Source organism: Manis pentadactyla, chromosome 11 (assembly GCF_030020395.1).
Source record: "Manis pentadactyla isolate mManPen7 chromosome 11, mManPen7.hap1, whole genome shotgun sequence".
Classification (NCBI taxonomy): domain Eukaryota; kingdom Metazoa; phylum Chordata; class Mammalia; order Pholidota; family Manidae; genus Manis; species Manis pentadactyla.
In genome coordinates this window covers 83,383,533-83,402,086 of record NC_080029.1, presented here as the reverse complement: position 1 = coordinate 83,402,086, position 18,554 = coordinate 83,383,533, and the positions used below count along the sequence as shown (strand labels likewise).

Below are 18,554 nucleotides of genomic sequence, written 5' to 3'. Positions count from 1 at the left end.
AGTTATGCATTGTCAACAACAAACTCTCCTTTATTTATATAATACTCAGAAACTTGTGCTTCTCAGCACCGATAAGTAACTTGGGGGCCTGGTTCCACAAGGGGAGTCAGTCCCTGGACCCTCACATTTGTGTCTCTTCTGGCAGGAAGATGAAGTCGTTCTCCAGTGCATCGCGAACATTCACAAGGAGCAAAGGAAGTTCTGCCTGGCTGCTGAGGGACTTGGGAATCGCCTGTGCTTCTTGGAAGCCACATCAGAAGCTAAGGTAGGACTCCCTGCCTGCCTGCCTGTGCCTTTACCCTCGGCCTCCCAAGCAGTCATTTAGAGTAAGGGGCTGTCGGGATATAGTGATGAGGGTGATGAGGAAGATGAGGAAAAAATTTGAAAGGACACATTTATTTTTAAAATGGGAAGCCAATCAGATTTCAAACAAAACTCTCTGCAGTCCAGGAAATGGTGCACCAGACCCAAGAGCAGTGTGCAGAGTTTGAGGTACCTTGTCTGTCACCATTCAGCAGGACATGGCAGCCTTGGGCTCTCTGTCAGCCCTCACAGCACATTCTTTTAGTCCTCCCAGAACACTTTTCCTTGTTGTTAATTCCTAGAAATCTGAGTGCATGTTCTTTATTCCCAGCTGTCATCTTAGTGTTACAGGGACTCCTGGGTGCTTGGGTCTGCGTTTTGCAGCAAGCACCCCACTTTGAGTGCTGGCTGCACTGAGACTGTTAGAACCGCCTGCCCACGGTCACCTGGGGGCAGAGAGGAATGTTTGCTTCGGTCCCTGACTGCATGGTGGCATATAACATCATGTTCTCTTCAGCCAAACTTTTCTTCCTCCATTTTCAGACTGTTTCTGTTTCTCTTCATGATCTGTATGTCAGGTGGAGTTATGGTGGGGGAGTGGATGGATAAAGGGATGGATGGATGGATGGATGGACATGGATTTATTTTAAGGAATTGCCTCATGTGATTATTAGAGCTGGCAAATCTAAAATCTGGAGGTCAAACAGTAGGTTGGAAACTCAGCCTAGAGTTAAAGCTGTCTTGAGGCAAATTAATTTTTCTCCAAGAAACCTCAGATTTTATTTTCATAAGGTTTTATTTTCAAAACTGGTGGGTGAGGCCCATCCACATTATCAAAGGTAATTGCCTTAAAGTCAACTGATTGCAAATGTTAACAACATCCATAAAATAACTTTACATCAAAACATAGATTGTTGTTTCATTAAGCAACTGAGCACTATCATTTTGCCAAGTTGACACACAGCTAATGATCACACCCCACAAGCTCACCTTTTTCTTGCAGAACCATCTTTTTTAATCAAAATGGTTACTGTATTTTTCAATAGGCACACCTGACTGGCCTGTCATTTCTCCACACACAAACACACACAACCCAGACACACCCGAACAGTTTGCCTGAGTCCTAGAATGCTAGATGTGCACTGTGATGGCCAGAGCTCTCCAGAGCCCCTCTCCTCCTCGCCAGGCCTTCTCCCTCTCACGTAGGGCAGTGGTCCACGAATACAGACATGTCAGTGGCACGAGTGACCAGTACTGGTAGGACAGAGTCACAGTTAAATAAATGGCAGAGCAAAGAGACAAGGAAGACTTTCTATCTTTTAAAGGTCTTAGACTTGATTTCCCTGAAGTCTTTTCTCATTTGCTTTTGTTCCTAGCTAAGTATTTTCTTTTCATTCCCAGCAGTCTGGGTTAGTAAAATCATTAGATTGGAAGTCAAGAAGTTAATTCTAAACTGTTAGGTAGTCATGAGGCCACGGGCAAGTCACTCGGCCGTGCTTTCACTTCTCATCTGCCAGATGAGGTGTGCTCTGGTGCAGTGGAAGGAGTGTTGGTCTGAATTTGAAGCCAGTGGTACCATTTTCTTGTCATCCCCTGGGGCAGGAGGCACTGGGACAGTGGTTCAGGGCACAGGCTGTATAGCCAGACTGGCAGAGTTTGAATCCTGTCTCTACCACTCCCAGCTAAGCCAGTACCTGGACCAAGGTATCTTACCTTTCTGAGTTTAGTTTCTGCATCTGCATAATGGGAATTTAATTGTAATTATCTAGTAAGGTTTTACTAGGATTAAATGAGCTTTTACATGTGAAGTGCCTAGCAAATATAACTTGCCTAGCATATAGTAAACTATATATAACCATTGGCTATTAGAATCTAATCTTACCTAAACCAGATTAAAAACAACTACATATTCTGACCTAACTCTACAATGCTTTGTATCCCCAAGGTATAAAAAGTTAACAAACAGTATCACTTATAAAAGCACTAGGGATGAGAAAATATCCTTCTTAACACCCATTTGGCTAAGTTATTGCTCTTATTTTTTCATTTTAATTTAAAATAAGCTTACAAGGCTGAAGGATTTTAAAGATATATAACAGTCTTCATAATTTTATCACATTGCTATAACTCTTCATTTTTTATTTTCATTCTGGCCTTTGCCTACATGCACCTGTATGTTTTCAAAGTTGTACTCACAGTCCATATTCAGACATTCTGCTTTTTTCTTTAATGTTTCAGTCAGTTCCATGGTACTATGTGGGCTTCATGGTTATTTTTTAAAAATCATTCATGTGGTTTTGTGGGTTTACTTTTGCTTCCTGGAATAAATGTCCAGGAGAAGAATTAATGGTGTCAGGAGTGTGAACTGTGCACAGAAAGATACAGCAGTCATTACTGCTGTGTGTGCACTATCACTGAATGAGCTTGTATCTCATGTATAGTCCGAGGAACCTTCACCCTGAGGAATTCTCACAGAAAACCAGGATCAAGCTCATGGAAAGGATAGAGAAGGTACTCAGAACTTCCTGTCACCATTCCAGGGAGAAGCCTGCTAGATGAACTCCTTTTCTGTGGCTTCAGTCTTTAGGCAGCTACAACTACGTGCACATCTCTTCTGGCCTGTCCCCTCCCTTTTCGCTTCATTCTCTACCATCATTCAATTTATTTCCCCTAATTCTCTACCTTCAAATGTCACAACCTTGGGAGCTAACTTCATCACACAATGAAGTGAGAAGGTGTATTCCCAAGCCTGGCACTGGGCATGAGGCACAGACATCAAATACCATTTTTAACAGCCTGCTGCAGAATCAACCAATGAACCTGGGCATTCTTAATCAAGGGTATTTCAAGCTGGTTGAGACTCAGAGAGAGAAAATTGAGATGAACTCTAGGGAGAAGAAGGGCCTCTGAGAAAGAAGAGATATGATGTCAAAAGATATTCTTAGTGTATGACCCCTGAGAAAAGGAGAGCATACTGAAGCAAGGGGTGAGAGGGTAGAAAAGTAAGAAGCAGAAGCCGATCAACACTTCTGTGGACACGAGACTTATTTAGCACTTTGGAAAGTGCCTGTGACTTTGATTCCTGTTTGCCATGGCCCACTCTTCTTTGAAGGTGTCCTGAAACTTGCAGGTATTAATAGATGGAAGCACTGTTATTCAGCTTCCCTTTCAAATTTCTGGAGCACAGCTCCAGGAATTAAAAGGTGTTTGGTTTTATAGGAAAGATACAGAATTATAAATAGAGACCAGGAAACATGGAGAGGAAATGGTGCTGCTTTATTTAATCAAGAGTAGAAAATGTTTATTTACTGTCATTTTTAGGTGGAAAATTTTCTTCCAGGAACCAGGAGTACTATTTTTCCTTTGGTCCTTAACATTATCTCATCTATTTTGTATCTGCTGTGCCAGCTGGGGAGAGGAGGTGGTCTTGTTTGGTTCAACTGAACATCCAGACTCCTAAGATTCATAGGCCACTGGGCCCCAGTCTGCTCAGTAGGATAGGAACCACAGCTTCCTTGCTGGGGAGTGTTCTGTGTTTCATTATGGAGGAATCCTTGCAGCAGTCAGGGTTGGCTTCTGAATCCTCCGCCCCAGAGGACAGCTCAGGGACGAAGAGACCAGGTCCACATCAGGCAGTTATGAATGCCACCATGTCCTGATGTACCACAGGAGCTAACTCCACAGACTTAGCTTCTGGGGTCCCCCAGAGGACTACCCCCCAACTATGAGCTTTCATACTTGGGGAATCACAAAGATATGGCTTCCTGCAAGGTATTGGTAGTCTTCCCAGTCCAGACATAGGCTATCAATCAGGGATCGTTTTCCCCATGAGCCGTGCTCTCTAGTCACATAGTTAACAGATCAGTTTTATCAGGTCCCAACAAAACTGGACAGTTAAGTGAAGGTCAAATCCTCATGCAGAAGGACAAAATAACTTCCTAAGCCATGTGACACAGTAATCTTCATTGATTATGACAATTATTTAGCTACTGTGGCCTTGTCAGATGTGTCTGGAACCCCAACACTTTCCAAGTTGTAACTTTCACTTTCCTTAGTTATATATAGGTCATAAAAAAGTAGGACAGATATGGGAACTTTAAAATCAGTTATTTAAAACCAGTTTCAACAGACCAAAGTTTGTCTTACTAATGTCAATGATGATGAAACTGAAATCGGTGAAGTGAAACAATTTACCCTAGTGCCCTTTAAAAGCCAGTGGCTTGTCTAGTCTTTGGACTCTAATTATCTCAAAATGAAGTTCCACCTCTCTGTTGAGAACACTTTGTCTAACTGATCATGATTTATTCAAATGAAAAAAATCCAGTTTCAAATCCAAAAATTTTCAGGGGAAATTTTATTCCTATTGTTTTCACCTCCTGTTTTAAAAATGAAAAATAGTCTGCTGTGGTTCCTGAAAAGTTATATAGGCTCATAAGAGCCAAGATTAAACATCTGTGTTTGGCAAACATCATTATGTAGATGTCATAAATTCAGATAGAATCCTAGACTAAAAATAACTTATTTTCTATTATTTTTATCTTTTTTGGCTCAGAAATAGATTGACTGTTTACTCCTAAAAAACTAAGCCTGTGTAAATTTGCAGAGACAGAGGCTTACCCTGAGGTTTTACACTCTCTTTTGAACTTTTGGTTGGTATTTTTTTAGTGTATGGTTCTCTCTATGCACTTGAGATCTTATGAAAGTCTGAACTATTATAAAACTTATTTCAAAAAACTCCCCTGTCAAATCTAGTAACCATAATGTTCTTCATGTAATTGTAGATTAATGATAATAAAATGAATAATAAAAAAAGAAAAAAAACCTCCCCTGTCATAGAATATAAAGAGACTTATAAGTTGAAATTTTGAACTTTTTTTCTTTTTTAACATTTATCAGGCATCATGTACTCTATGCCATGTACTGCAGTGGCTGCTTACATGCTCTCATTTAATCTTTACAACCCTACCAAGCAAATATTGGCCTGATTTGCCGAGAATAAAAGTACAAGAATTTAGACAAAGTTAGATGACTTCCTGAAGATGTTCATTCCAAACTTGAGTCAGTCTGTAATTTTATAGTATTCAGCACTAAAGAGTACATGGATCCAACTCAATCAAGGATAAAGCAGCCATATTTCTCCATGTGGTAGACAGATTTTAAGAATACCTGGGCAGATCGCCATACCCCCTCCCACAAACTTCCTGCATCTGTCCTGTGAATATCTGACATTCCAAAGTTAGAAATATGTATTTTGCTTAAATCAAGTAGAAATTATTAAAATTCAAATTTTCTGAGAGAGCACATGAAGCAAGGTTAAAATTTTTATAGCTAACTTTTTACTGTATAAATGAGATGATCAGGTATTCTTGGACATAAGTTTATAAAGTAGCATAAGGAAGATTTCTACATGCCTCTGTGTTGGGCTATAAGGCATATAAACACTGTAAATGGGGGGTAGGGGAGTAAACATCTCCTTCATTGAGTTACAGTAGTTTACTTATCCTTACTCCCCTTTCCCACCAGAAGAGTTGAAGGCTATATATCACAACAGTGAAGAAACATGGCTGTGGAGCCAGCCTGCCTGGGCTGCAGTTCAGGCTTCACTGCTTAATAGCTGTCTGACCACGGTTCAATTGACTTCACCTCTCTGCCTCAGTTTCCTCATCTTTAAAACTGTACCCATCTCATAGGATTATTCTGAAGATTCAGTTGCATGGCTTCATAACTGCAGAGTGCTTATAGCAATGCCTGTCACACCCGAAGTGCTATTTAAGCGATAGTCTGTGATCCCTAGCACATTTCATAGGATTATTATGAAGCATCCATTACATGGGTTCGTAATTATAGAGGGCTTACAGCAGTGCCTCATAAACCCGAAGTGCTATTTAAGCGATAGTCTGTGATCCCTAGCACAGGGTCAGACCCACCTTAGGTCCTCAGGAATTGTTGCTTGACTCAGTTAAGTTACCCATGTATTTATTGAAATATTTTTGAAGACCTGGATTTGAGGATCAGCAGGACATATGTAACTTCTTAAAGTGAAATATTAAGGAGAGAGTAAATTACATGAAAAATGTTAAGCGATGAGTGGATGGTTCTAAAAAATAAAATGAATCACTGGCTTGTAGATTTTTATTACTGAATTTTCATTTAATTCTGATATGGTCAGAGAACATATATTGTAGGTATATATAATAGATTTTAATCCTTGGCAATATATTGGGACTATTTTATAAGCGAGCATATGGTCTATTTTGGTTACTGTTCCATGCGTACTTAAAACAACTCTGTATTCTCCAGTTGTTGGATGTAGTATTTTAGGAATGTTGACCTGGTTAATAGTGGTGTTCAAATCTTCTACATCATTACTTGATTATATTTATACATTCTTTCAATTACTGAAAGAGGTATTAAAAACTGATTGAGGATTTGTTTCTATTTTCCTTTAGTTCTGTTAGTTTTGTTTCATGTATTTTAAAGCTCTCTTATCAGGTGTATATTCTTAAGTATATGCATGTTTAGGATTTTTGCTTATTTTCTTGATGAACTGATCCTTTTGTTATTATCAAATGTCCCTATTTATCCTTGGTCTTAAAGTACACTTTAATATTAACTCATATAAATGTTATTGTGCTTACTGTTTGTATGGTATGCATGTTTCCATTGTTTTGTTTTCAACTTGTTTATGCCCTTCTATTAAAGCATGTCCTTTATAAACAGTATATAGTTAGGTGTTACTCCCTCACCATTTTATAGTCTCTGCTCTTTTATTGGAGTGTTCAGTCCACTTACATTTATTGTAATAATTGATACTGTTGGGTTTTAGTATACCATCTTTCTATTTGATTTCTTTTGTACCTTCTAGTTTTTCTTCCTGTTTCTCCTTTTCTGCCTCTTTAGGATAAATAAAAAATTTCTTATCTGCCTTTTTAGGATAAATCATAAAATTTATTAGTATTCCATTGGTTTTTTTTTAGCTCAATCCCTTTGTATTATTTTTTAGTAGTTCTTTTAGAGATTATAAGGTAAATCCTTGTCACAGTCTTCCTTGAATTAGTATTATACCATTTTCCTTTCATCCTTTGTGCTATTATTGTCCTGTGCTTTATTTCTACAATTTATATAAAGTACAATACTTCATTTCAAAGAATGAATTGTTGCTTAAGGAAATTATGAAAAGGAAAAAATAGTCTTTTACAATATCCACATAATAACTATTTTCAGTGCTTTTCATTTCATCCTCTAGATTCTGATTTCCATCTGGTAGCATTTTCCTTCAGCCTGAAGAGTTTCCTTTAGCATTTCTTGTAGTGCAGGTCTGCTAGAAACAAACTCTCCTAGCTTTTGTTTCAATGAGAATGTCTTTATTTCTTCCTGTTTTTGAAGGATGTTTTCTCTGAATGTAAAATCCTGGTTTAATTTTTCTTCTTTTAACACTTTAAAGATGGTATTTTATTGTCTTTTGGTCTCCTCCCCCAACTTTTTTTTAAACTAGATAAAAGTTGGCTATCATTCTCATCACTGTTCCTCTGTATGTAAGAAGTCTTTTTCTCTGGCAGTTTTAAGACTTTTTTCTTTATCTTTGATTTTCAGCATGTTGAATTCAAAAGCCCTGTAAGACATCCAAGAGAAAATGTTGATAGGCATCTTAATATATGAAACAGAAGTTCACAAAGAAGTTGGGATGAATCTTTTCAAAGATTCAGAAAATCTTTGATTTTCAGTTTGAGTAATATGTTTGAGGGTAGTTTTCTAATTTATCCTGCCTGGGTTTTGTTTAGTTTCATTGATCTTCTAGTTTTGTTTTTTGTTTTTTTTAATTGAGTTCTGAAATTTGGGGGCTATTTTTATTATCCCCTTCCAGTGAATTTTTTATTTCAGATATTTTAAATTTTAAAATTTCTGTTAGTTGTTTTCTAAGGTTTTATATATCATTCTCAAATTCTCTTTCTCTTCTTCATTATTCCCATTCTTTCCTGAAAATTCATTAACATTTATTATACTTATTTTAAATACTTGACTGCTAATACCAATATTTGGATTGCCTGTCTAGTCCTACTAACTAATTTTTCTCTTGATTATGAGTCACAACTCCCTATATTCTGAATATTTATAATTTTTTATTGTATTTGAACACTGTAGGTGGTATTTTGTAGTTATTCTGGTTTCTGTTACCTTCTCCTAGAGAGTATTATATTTTGTTCAAGCAAACAAGTAAGTTATTGGTGTTTCTCCTTGATCTTGTGAAGGCTTGGTCTATGTTAATTTTGTCTTTACTTTTAGTATATAGGCCTTGGTCTTGGGATGTAGCCCTTCCTGGTTTTGATGAAAATCCTGCAAGTGTTTCCTAACCCCTTCTAAATACTTATGTAGCGACACGGCAGCCAATGGCAATCTTAGTGAGAACTCTTTCAATGGAGTGGTGAGGGCAGAAGCCAACTGAGAGGGAGTGAAGAGTAAGATGAACGTAAAACAAAGACAACCAGTGCAGATACATCTGAAAGAGAGAGTGATAGCTGGAGAGGGTCTGAGGATGGAGGGATTTTTGTAAAAGGAAAGACATAAGCATGTAAATGCTCATGGGAGAATGCAGCTGGAGAAGGAGGAGATAAAGGAGAGGGAAGGGGTGGTTCAGTAGGAAAATTGCTCATATAGCAGAAAGGACTGGTGTTAAGAACAGAGATGAGGAATTAACCTTCAAGTTAAGGAAGAACTCATTCCATTGAATAGAACAGAAGTAAGGTTAGGATGGGAGTAGCTATGTAGGTTTTGTGCAGGAAGTTTGGGGAAAGCTGCCTAAAGAAGAATAGTAGGATTGCTGAGCAGTGTGAGGGCCCAGCACTGGGGCCAGTTGAGGTTGATGACCATGAATTTGTAGTGCTACCAATTTTCTGGATGGGGTCCTCTTCAACAGCCCTCAGCAGTCCCAGTACAGGCATGAAGAAAGTGGAGAGTTAATTTAGCCAGGGTCAAAGCATTGCTAGATGCATGTGATAAATGACAGACAAGAGAGTTTAGGAGAGTAGACCATGAAATCTTGGGATTTAAGCTGACCGAGGAGAGGACTAAAGATAGGAGGGGATCTACTACTAACTAACCTACTAACTGTACCTTCTAACCGTACCTACTAACCCTGAGTCACTGGAGGTATAAGAAAATGAGCATCCTATAACTGAGAGATCCCCAAGGGAAGAGGGGTCCATGGGAGACTCTGAGTTTCAGTCTGTTCAGGCAGTGTGCAGGGAGAAGGCAGAGTGCATGATGGGCATGTTGATCGTGAAGTAGGTGTTCCAGTACATTTAGAAGGGGAAAGGGGTGGCGCAGGAGCCTGGAAGGCAAAGGCATTAAGGAAATGAGAATACAGAAGAGAAAAATGTTACAGCAGAGAACTTACATGGTGGCAGCTGTCTAAAGAAACAAAGGTACCAGTCTTCGGAGGTGTTGTCCTGCAGTTTTCTGGACATGCAGTGGCATGCAAGAAATGGAAGTTGGACAGTCATTCTATTAGACCAGATGTTCTTTTTCTCTTAGCTGCCAGAGTACAAGTTCAAGTTTGCAAGCTTGCAAGTTCAAGTCTTGCTGTTCAACATGTGGGGTGAATACAGGAGGCTGGGACATTCTCTATAGTCCTGTAGGACCAGGGTAGGCTCTTTGCATTGAGCAGCTACTCTACGTTGGGTTATTGTTCAGACTGGGCCAGGGACTATTATTGTTTTGTGTTGGAAGGGCAAAAAGGGATCTTCACAGTAGTCCATATGTGAATTCACCAAGTTGAAGGGTTGGAATACAACTCTTAATGATCCTCAGATTCTTGAAAACATGGCTCCACATTCCAGTTCTTCCCAATCAGCAGCTAAGTTGTTTTCTTCCAGGCAGTTTCTAAATCCACATTGAGCCTCATGCCCTGCTATTCTTCACAGAGATGAGAAGGGAAACATATCTGAAGAAACAGCATAAAGTCAAGTGTAGCACATGTCAAATTTACTAACGCATTTGTCATTTGCTGGATCCAAGGACCTAGTTAAAAATAAAAGTCCACTCTTTCAACTCTGAGATCTCGCCTCGTTTATATTGTCCTCCTTCCTACCTGAATTATTAATACTGTCGTGATAACTTAATCTGCCTGAGGCAATACCAGTCCTCTTTATTTAAAGACAGTCTGTACACTTAGTGGGGAAATCTTCACAAAGAATTTATTCAGGGTGTAAAGTGGCACGATAGCTCTGCTGTTCATTTGTCATTTACTTGTTCACAGCAGGCAAATGGCCCCAGGTGAATTATCAGCAGGTATTATACCCAGCCTCCTATGCAGTACTTAGTACTTTGCTCTTCAGACCTAATAGCTGCTATTTTGGTCTCGATTAGCAGTATTTTTATTTCCTCCACCAACTCCTGAACTTACTAATTAGATCACAAAGACTTGCCCTTTTTTCTCTTTTCCTGTGATTAGGAGACCATCTCTTTTCTAGTTGTTGCTTTCACATGAGAGAAAAATGATGCCTCACATTTGTGTTCTAACTTGAGTTTTAAGAACTCAAGCCATGCTACACCTATCATTTTTATTCCTCATGGGTGTTTTAAAAACTGGGGTAAAACCTGAGTCATGATTGTGACCTTTCATGTGATCTTTTAAAGTTCTGTGCATATTTGTAATTCACAGATCAAGCTATTGTTTACTAAGAATGCTGGATAGTGACTCAAGAGATCTGGTTTTGCTCTGCCTGCAGCTTACTGTAAAATGTTGTGCAGATAACGTCTCTGGTCTGCTTGGCCTGTCTGCCACATGAAGAATGTCTTGTAAAGGAAAGGCTTAAAACTGCTTTAGATGTTAAGATTTCCAGACATCTAAATTGACAACTTTATTTCTGCTTTTCAGTAGTTCATTCAGTAGTTTCATTCTTTAAAGTTTCATTCTTTTCAGTAACCTGAACAAATGACATGAACTGAATCATTGGCAAACAATTTCTTGTTTGTTCTTAATGTCCTGACATACAGAAACAGGTGGTTTTTAAATAATTCACAACAGTGTAGATAAGTAATTTGTTATTCTTCATCCAAATTATTATTTCAGGGAATGACTACAAAGTGTTCCTAACACAGTCATTCCAGGATTTTGCTGCCTTCTCTATTGGTTTTCAGATGGTTTTTCTTCCATTCCATTTAAACTCAGCTTTATCCAAAGCCTTTAGAAGATGAAAACCGATCCAAAAAAGCTTTTTGTACAACTGTCTCAAACAACTGCGTTTTTAGCTATGGAGTGGTTAACAAAATTCGAAAAACCCTTGGCCTAATGATCCATTTCTTATTGGAGCTCTTTTATCAAGACTTTCTGCCTCAAGACCTACTTAGCACTTCATTATACATCCCAAGATGTTTCTACTTGAAAATATAACAAATTATCATCTCTTTTTTTTTTTTTTGGTGGTAGTCGGCGGGGCGGTGGGGGGGGCGGTGGAGGGTGTTTCAAATGCACTATTGCCTCAGAGCACAAGGGTGGAATAATGGCGCCCTACTCACCTTCATTCCAAGAGCAGCCACTTGAGACTTGAATTTTGAATTATTATCCTAAGAATCTGTGGAACCTAAGTTCAAATAATTTTATTTCTTTTATCTGAAGATGAGACTTTTTTAGAAATTAATGTGATCTCTGAGACTGAGTGAAATGAGAAGGCTTAATATTATTCATCAAAACCTCTAGTAAGTAGCTAAAGAGTAGTTTTTGTGAAACATACAGCCAAGAAAGATAAGGACTTTTTGATGTTCATGAGAAAGTTTCTACAACTGCCTCTGATTACCTAAGTTCAAGAATGAGTGCTATCATTTTGCATACTGCCTGATTTCCCAGGTTAATTATGTCAAGATTGCTTTATCCTCAAGTATGATAAGCCTGGCCAGCGTCCAAGGGGGTTGGCACCGAGCTCACCCAGAAGGGCAGTAGTTTTCAAATTTCAAATGAGGGACCAAGCATATCCCTCATTCACCATCCTCGTCTTGGGTGGAGCAAGAAATCTTTTATTTATTTTTTTTAATTACCGTTTTACAAACTACATGATTCTCTTATAGGTGGTCCTCAGACCATACTTCCAAAATTGTGGGAGGGCCAAATTTGCAGCCATTGGTCTTACACACTTGTTTCTTTGTTTGACTAACAACAAAGTTGCTAGTCAGCTTACATGTGTAAATGTCACCACCAAAGGAAGCAAAGCTACAGCCTTGACTTCATTAGCATGAAGTTGAAATTTACCTACAGCCTCCCAGGGAAAGTTTCCAGTTACTATAGTAATGAATAAACTTGTTTCTTTCCCAAAATGTACAAGTCAAATAGGAATTCAAGCATGGCTTTCCTCTCCAACTTGTTCACTGAGAACAGAAGGACAAATGCCACTGGAAAGCAACTGGCTCATTTGAAACATGTATTGTTATAGAATTTGATTAGGTCACCATGAGCAAGAACTTTGCTTTTTGAGGGGTGGCATTGCTCTGTCAGTTTCTATAAATGTGTTCATTCTCTCGCAAGGTGCCAGGTTAACTCAACTGTTATGTATGGGAAGTAACTCCTGGCTCTCCAGGATGGGAGGGGAAGGAAGGGAAAAGCCATAATCTGTCCAGCAACACCTACTCCTCATTTCCTTGATGGGGAATCTCAGAAACCAGGGCGAGGTACCTAGCAGAGCTGAGGAAGGGACTCAGGGCAAGGCTCAGTCATGTGAACCTGGGTGGTCGGGCATAGGCAGTTTTGGGCGTAGTATTTTCTGGCCAGGCTCATCAGATGCTGAATGGTGGGCTGGGTTCCAGTAGGAAGAAATGGAGTCTCCTTCCTAGTGGTTTCCTTGTGATGATCAGAGCTGGCTCTTGCCCTGAATGAAAGGCATCAGTGACTTTGGGGGAAGGTTTGGGATCTAACAGATCTCCTCAGCTCAATGAGCACTTTGATGACTATCCATCCTCCATACTTAGAATGCTTCCTGATAAGAAGGTAGATGACAAATCTCCTCTATTACCATTCCACTGAAGCAGTGCTTTTCTTAAGTGAACTCATGAAGCTGACTGGCAGTACTAAATCTCTGCCCTGTGTACGTATTTTAAAATACCTGCGATGAATACTGTATCCTCCTTTGCAAATGGAAGCATGTAACAATAATCCTTGCCTAGAGCTCTAATCCTTGCAAGCCTAAACATCTAGTGGTTAGTAGTTTAGCTCAGACACTGAAAGGCAGTTGGAGGGGATGGAGTCTATTTGTCTATGAGGGCATGGGAGGACTTTTTCCATATTGGAGGAAAATACTTATAACTTTATTTCCACAAAGTCTTTTTTTTTAATTGCAAATTTTATTCATATACTCCTGCCAAAAAAAAATTGTACTTATTTCTATCAAAGCAAAAACTCCATGAGGGGGGGAAAATTAAAACTGCATTTCCCCATTGGGGTTTGGATTCAGTTTGAGAGTGGGAAGGAGGCACTGGGGGAAAAAAACCAAACCATTTGGAAGCCAAGCTGTTGTGTTTGCCCTTCATTGTCTTGAGCTCTGTGCCCACTTCAGATCTGTGTCCATGAGCCTCATGGATTGGGAGCTGTAGTCAAGGCAGGACCCGGTATGCTAGTCGTTTTCCCAGAGAAGTGAGGCACATGACAGTTGCACCCGAGGGAACAGCTCCACCTCTGGGCACCTGCTGTCTCTGCTCTGTCAGCCTTCAGCTCCAGCCTGACGTTTTCTCAGCTCTCATGGGTGCCTCATAATTTTTTCCTCAGCCTCCCCTTCCTGTTAATGCACTGAAAAAGCCGAGACAAATTTCCTGTCCTGCAGCTACTGAGCACCATTGCCTTGATAATGAAGAAGAGCTTCACATGGTTTCTACATTCTCTTGACAGCCACATCATCACACACACAAGGGCAGAGGGAGTAAGTGAAGAAGAAAGGAGTATGTGGGAGGTGCTGTGCAGGTCACTGTTTCTCCCATGGAAAGTAAAGTAAACCAAGCTCAAGACTAACACATAAACATTAGGTTGAGACTAGACTTTCCCACCAGCCCAACTACCTTGCTATTTCTGCCCACCACACCTCATTCTGACCACAGCATGCTGTCCCCTTGCTGCTCCTTTAGCTAAGGCTTGTACCCCTGACTTACCCCGGCGCGTGGAGCATGCGCACTGTTTTCATCTCCTTTCTGACGTGTCGCCTTTCCTCCTTCCTGGTCTCTGCTTTTCGCTGGTACACAGGCTCTTCAGAATAACAATTTCATAGCATCGCACGATAGCCCCTATTGAAAACTAGGGATTTTAGGGTCCCATTACTGATCCACAGAGCTCATGTGTTACTTGTGCTATGCGTTCAGCTAGAGTTTTGTCGATGGCTACCTATTTTTAGGACCATATAAAGAGCCATTTTTTCAGTCATCTCTGCCCATAAACAGTAGGTATTATTTGCTGCTGCTTCACATGGCTTTTTTTTTCCAGGTGCAAGTGTTCCAAGTTTCTACATCTTTGGCACCTTTGTTATTTTTCATGCAGACTGTGCCAGACAGAGAGAAAAAGTTGGCTCAGTCAAGAACCAAATCAACCATCCAGCCTGTCAGTTACATCTTTTCCCAGCAGGCAGTTTTATAAGCCAGCTGCCTAGCATTTGTCTCTGATTCTTTGGCTGCCCCTTCTTCCTTATTTTAAAGAACACAAGCTTTGCATCACTTATTTTTGCCAGGCTCTTGGTAACATTTTCCCCAACTGTGCCAGAAACAACTGATGCTTGCCGGGTACCGGCGTCCAGGGTGCCTTGGTGTTACTTTTGGTTGGGGCTATATCAGGCAAGATCATAAAAATAATAATCATGTGGATTTCAAATTATTGGGTTATTCACCTGAAAGAAATTCTTATATCTTAATGAATTACATGCCTTAACAAAGGATGTGGATTAAGAATCAATTACTCTCCAGCATCAGACTCAAACTGCAAGAAGGGACTAGTGGTTACCAAAGGGGATGGGTGGGGAAGGGAGAAGGGGATTGTGGAGTATCATGATTAGTGCACATGGTGTGTGTGGGGTCACAGGGAAGATAGTGTAGCACAGAGAAGACATGTAGGGACTCTGTGGCATCTTACTACACTGATGGACATTAACTGCACTGGGGTATGCAGGGGAGACTCAACAATAAGGGTGAATGTAGTGACCACATTGTTTTTCTTGTGAAACCTTCATAAGAGTGTATATCAATAATACCTTAATAAAAAATTAATTAATTAAAAAAAAAAAAAAAGAATGAGTTACTCTCCAAGGATCTGAATTCACTTGTTTGGTCCAATTGCTCTGCAATGTCTCTCAAATTGGGGTCCGAGACCTTCTGCTTCAAAATCACCTGGGATAGTCTTTCAAAGTACCCACTTGGGGAAGGGTCCCAGGTATCTGAAATGTTAGCGGGTCTTACCCAGGAGAGTCTTGGAGACACCATGTTTCTGTATTAATGCTTCCAAAACAAGTGTATTTGTATTAGTTCTTGTGAGAAATCACTGAATATCATCAAAAAGATAACTGATGTTGCAACTGTTGCTCTCATTGACTTAATGAACATTCTTCCCTAGTGAGACAGGGACCATGGGCTTAGAATAGGGTGAGGGCCTCCGGGATGGGGGTGGGGAAACAAAGCAAGATAATCCATTGCGGGATTTGCTTTGGCAGGCTGGGGTGCCCAGTTTATTTTTCTAACTTTATGCAGGCGCTGCTTTTCTTCCTCCAGCCCTTCTCAAGTGAGTTGCCACCTGGGCAATTTAACAAGCAAGCCCAAAACAAACAGGAAGGATTTCATCTTGAAAATAAGATTGCCATTTTAAAGCCCAATTTGTTAAAAAGTAACTTTCTTAACATACTCTTTAACAGACAGACAATAACTCAGCCCACCTTGGGAGCAAAGCAGGCAATCTTGAGTGATATGCTCCCAGACCAGGAATCTGCTATCCTGGGAGGAAATCAGAGCAGTAAATTTCTTGTAAATAACCTGGAAGACTAATAAGAAACTTAATGTCTCTTCACAGATAAACATTTTGGGACCACTTAGCAGGTGTACATCCCTAGCCCTTTGTCTCTCCACCTATAAAACCCCTAGACAATGCACCACCCCGGAGGTTCTCTTGTCCACCAGGAGTTCTGTCCTCTCTCTTTCTCTCTAAATAAAAGCTGCTGCCTTGCTCTCCTACTTTTGAGTGTTTGCGAAGTTCATTCTTTGACTCCATGAAGGAGAAGAACCGTGGCATCACTAGGAGAGGTTAGACTGCAGTGGATCTGTTGATCAGTGTCAATTAACCAGCCAGTATCTGGGATTTGAGGCATGGGGCAAATAAACAGTGACTGTGGGCATTTTTAGTTCTTTCTGTCTTTGGATTGGCATTTCTCAGTAAGACTTCTGCCAAAGAATATTTGTCCTGCAATTTGGACTTCCTGCTTCTAGGTGGCAGTGGAGCCTCCCTTACGTAGGAAACATTTCAACAAGTGTTCTTCCTAAGTAAATAATTAACTCCCTAATAGAAGCTTTTTATATTTTTAAATATCAACTCCTTTCTATAACTTGATAACCTTCTCCCTTTTTCTTGTATGTGATCAACTTATTCCATCCCTTTCCTTCTGAATACTCAGTCTCGTCTTGGAGTAAACCTCAGGCCAGCATGGCATCAGACTGTAGTCACTCTGCTTATGACTGGAGCGCTTCTGCTTAGTAAGTTTCTTTGCTCTGTGGTAGAGGTCGTCCACAGCTGCCAGTTCTCCCAGGGCAGCTCTTCAGCCCTAGAATGAAGAAGCACCTAGAGATTGGGGAATGCTAGAATAGTGCAACCCTTAGGTTGATTCGTCAGGCATCAGAAGAGACCTTCTTCACTTAATTCTTTTAAAGATAAGGACATCTGTGCCTTCTACTCCAAAAAAAAGTTTTCCAATTCTAAGTTTAAATTTTGACCACCTCACAATATATGTATAACAGATTTTGTTAGAAAAGTCAATCTAAAAATTGGAACTCAACTATTTTGTATAGTTTCTGTACATATTTTCAGAAAGACCCTCTATTCTTTACTAGAGCAAACTATTTAAAATTTTTTTTAATTCAGGTTTTATATATTTTAACCTTGTTTCGTGACAGTAGCTCTTAACATAGGTAGGCAAACTGTCTTCCCTCAGAATGTTTAAGATCTAGACATACACACATTTAAAATCTATACATGTAAAAAATAAATAAATAAATAAATAAAATCTATACATGTGTGTCCTTGATAGAAACTTGCCCCATCATGCCCAGAGTTGAATGGCCTTTGGGAAGAGAGAGCTTACATGGTAAATTTGTCTCAGATTTTAGAACTGCATAGAGATGGAAATGATCTCACCTGCTAGGAATCTCAATTTCATAAAGCTCTTGAGCCCTGTTAGTCTCACTAACTATAATGCATTCCCAGTGGTCATTCCAAAATAGAAAGAATTCTCTAACATGAAGTTCTTAACTTCACATTGAAATATAAGAGTTGGGAGGAGGTATCCAAGTAGAATTAGAATTCTGTAATCTTGGCATGGGGATGGGAATGTCCTCTTCAGGGATATGGACACAGTATCAGTCAGAACAAGCTGGGTTTGAAATTCAGGATTTAAATGCTATTCCAAGCATGTGATTGTGGGAAGTGTTTCAGCCTTAATGAGTCTGTTTTCTGATCTGTAAAATGACTATAATCTCTAACCCTAAAAGGGTTGAGGCAAGAGTTAAAGGATATAATATTTATTAAAGAAAGAATTTAGCACAATACCTAATACAATAATACAGGTATGTAAATAAATACAATTCAAATGCATATATGAATTCTATTCTGTCTCCACTTGCCAATATAAGTTATACCTAATTCCTTTGTATCTCAGCTCACCCACCTCTAAAACAGTTATAAAGCTGCCATCTATTTTTTTCAGAAATCCAGAGACTGAGCAACAGCTTTAGATGTAAACATGCACTACATAACTTTCTTCATTATAATTTACCAAAAACTTAGCAGAGGTGACAAAGGTAGACTTAAAAAGCACTTACTGAAAAAACACTTAAACCTCAGTGGTGGTTGTTGGTGTTTGTTCAGATGCGGGTGTTAGTTTTGTTAATGACTCACTCTGCCTTGAAGTATAAAGACAATACAAATACTTATGTATTACCAATAATACAGAGGAAATCTGCAAATGAGCTCATGTCTGCTGTAGTTGGATGAGATAATGTCTGTGAAGTGTTTATTAAAGCTCCTGAAATAT

The 18,554-nt window shown here is 39.5% G+C and overlaps 1 protein-coding gene across 11 annotated transcripts in view; it reads left to right on the top strand.

Annotated features, from left to right (window-relative positions):
- RYR3 (ryanodine receptor 3) overlaps positions 1-18,554 on the top strand; it is a 515,713-nt gene that overhangs the window by 169,742 nt on the left and 327,417 nt on the right. For all 11 annotated transcript variants that reach the window (XR_008992553.1, XR_008992552.1, XM_057488647.1 and 8 more), the window contains exon 2: positions 146-265. Coding sequence is in view for 9 of the 11 variants with exons in the window: in XM_057488647.1 (XP_057344630.1) it covers positions 146-265 (120 nt within the window). In the remaining 2 variants the exon portion in view is untranslated. The remainder of the gene's footprint in view (positions 1-145; positions 266-18,554) is intronic.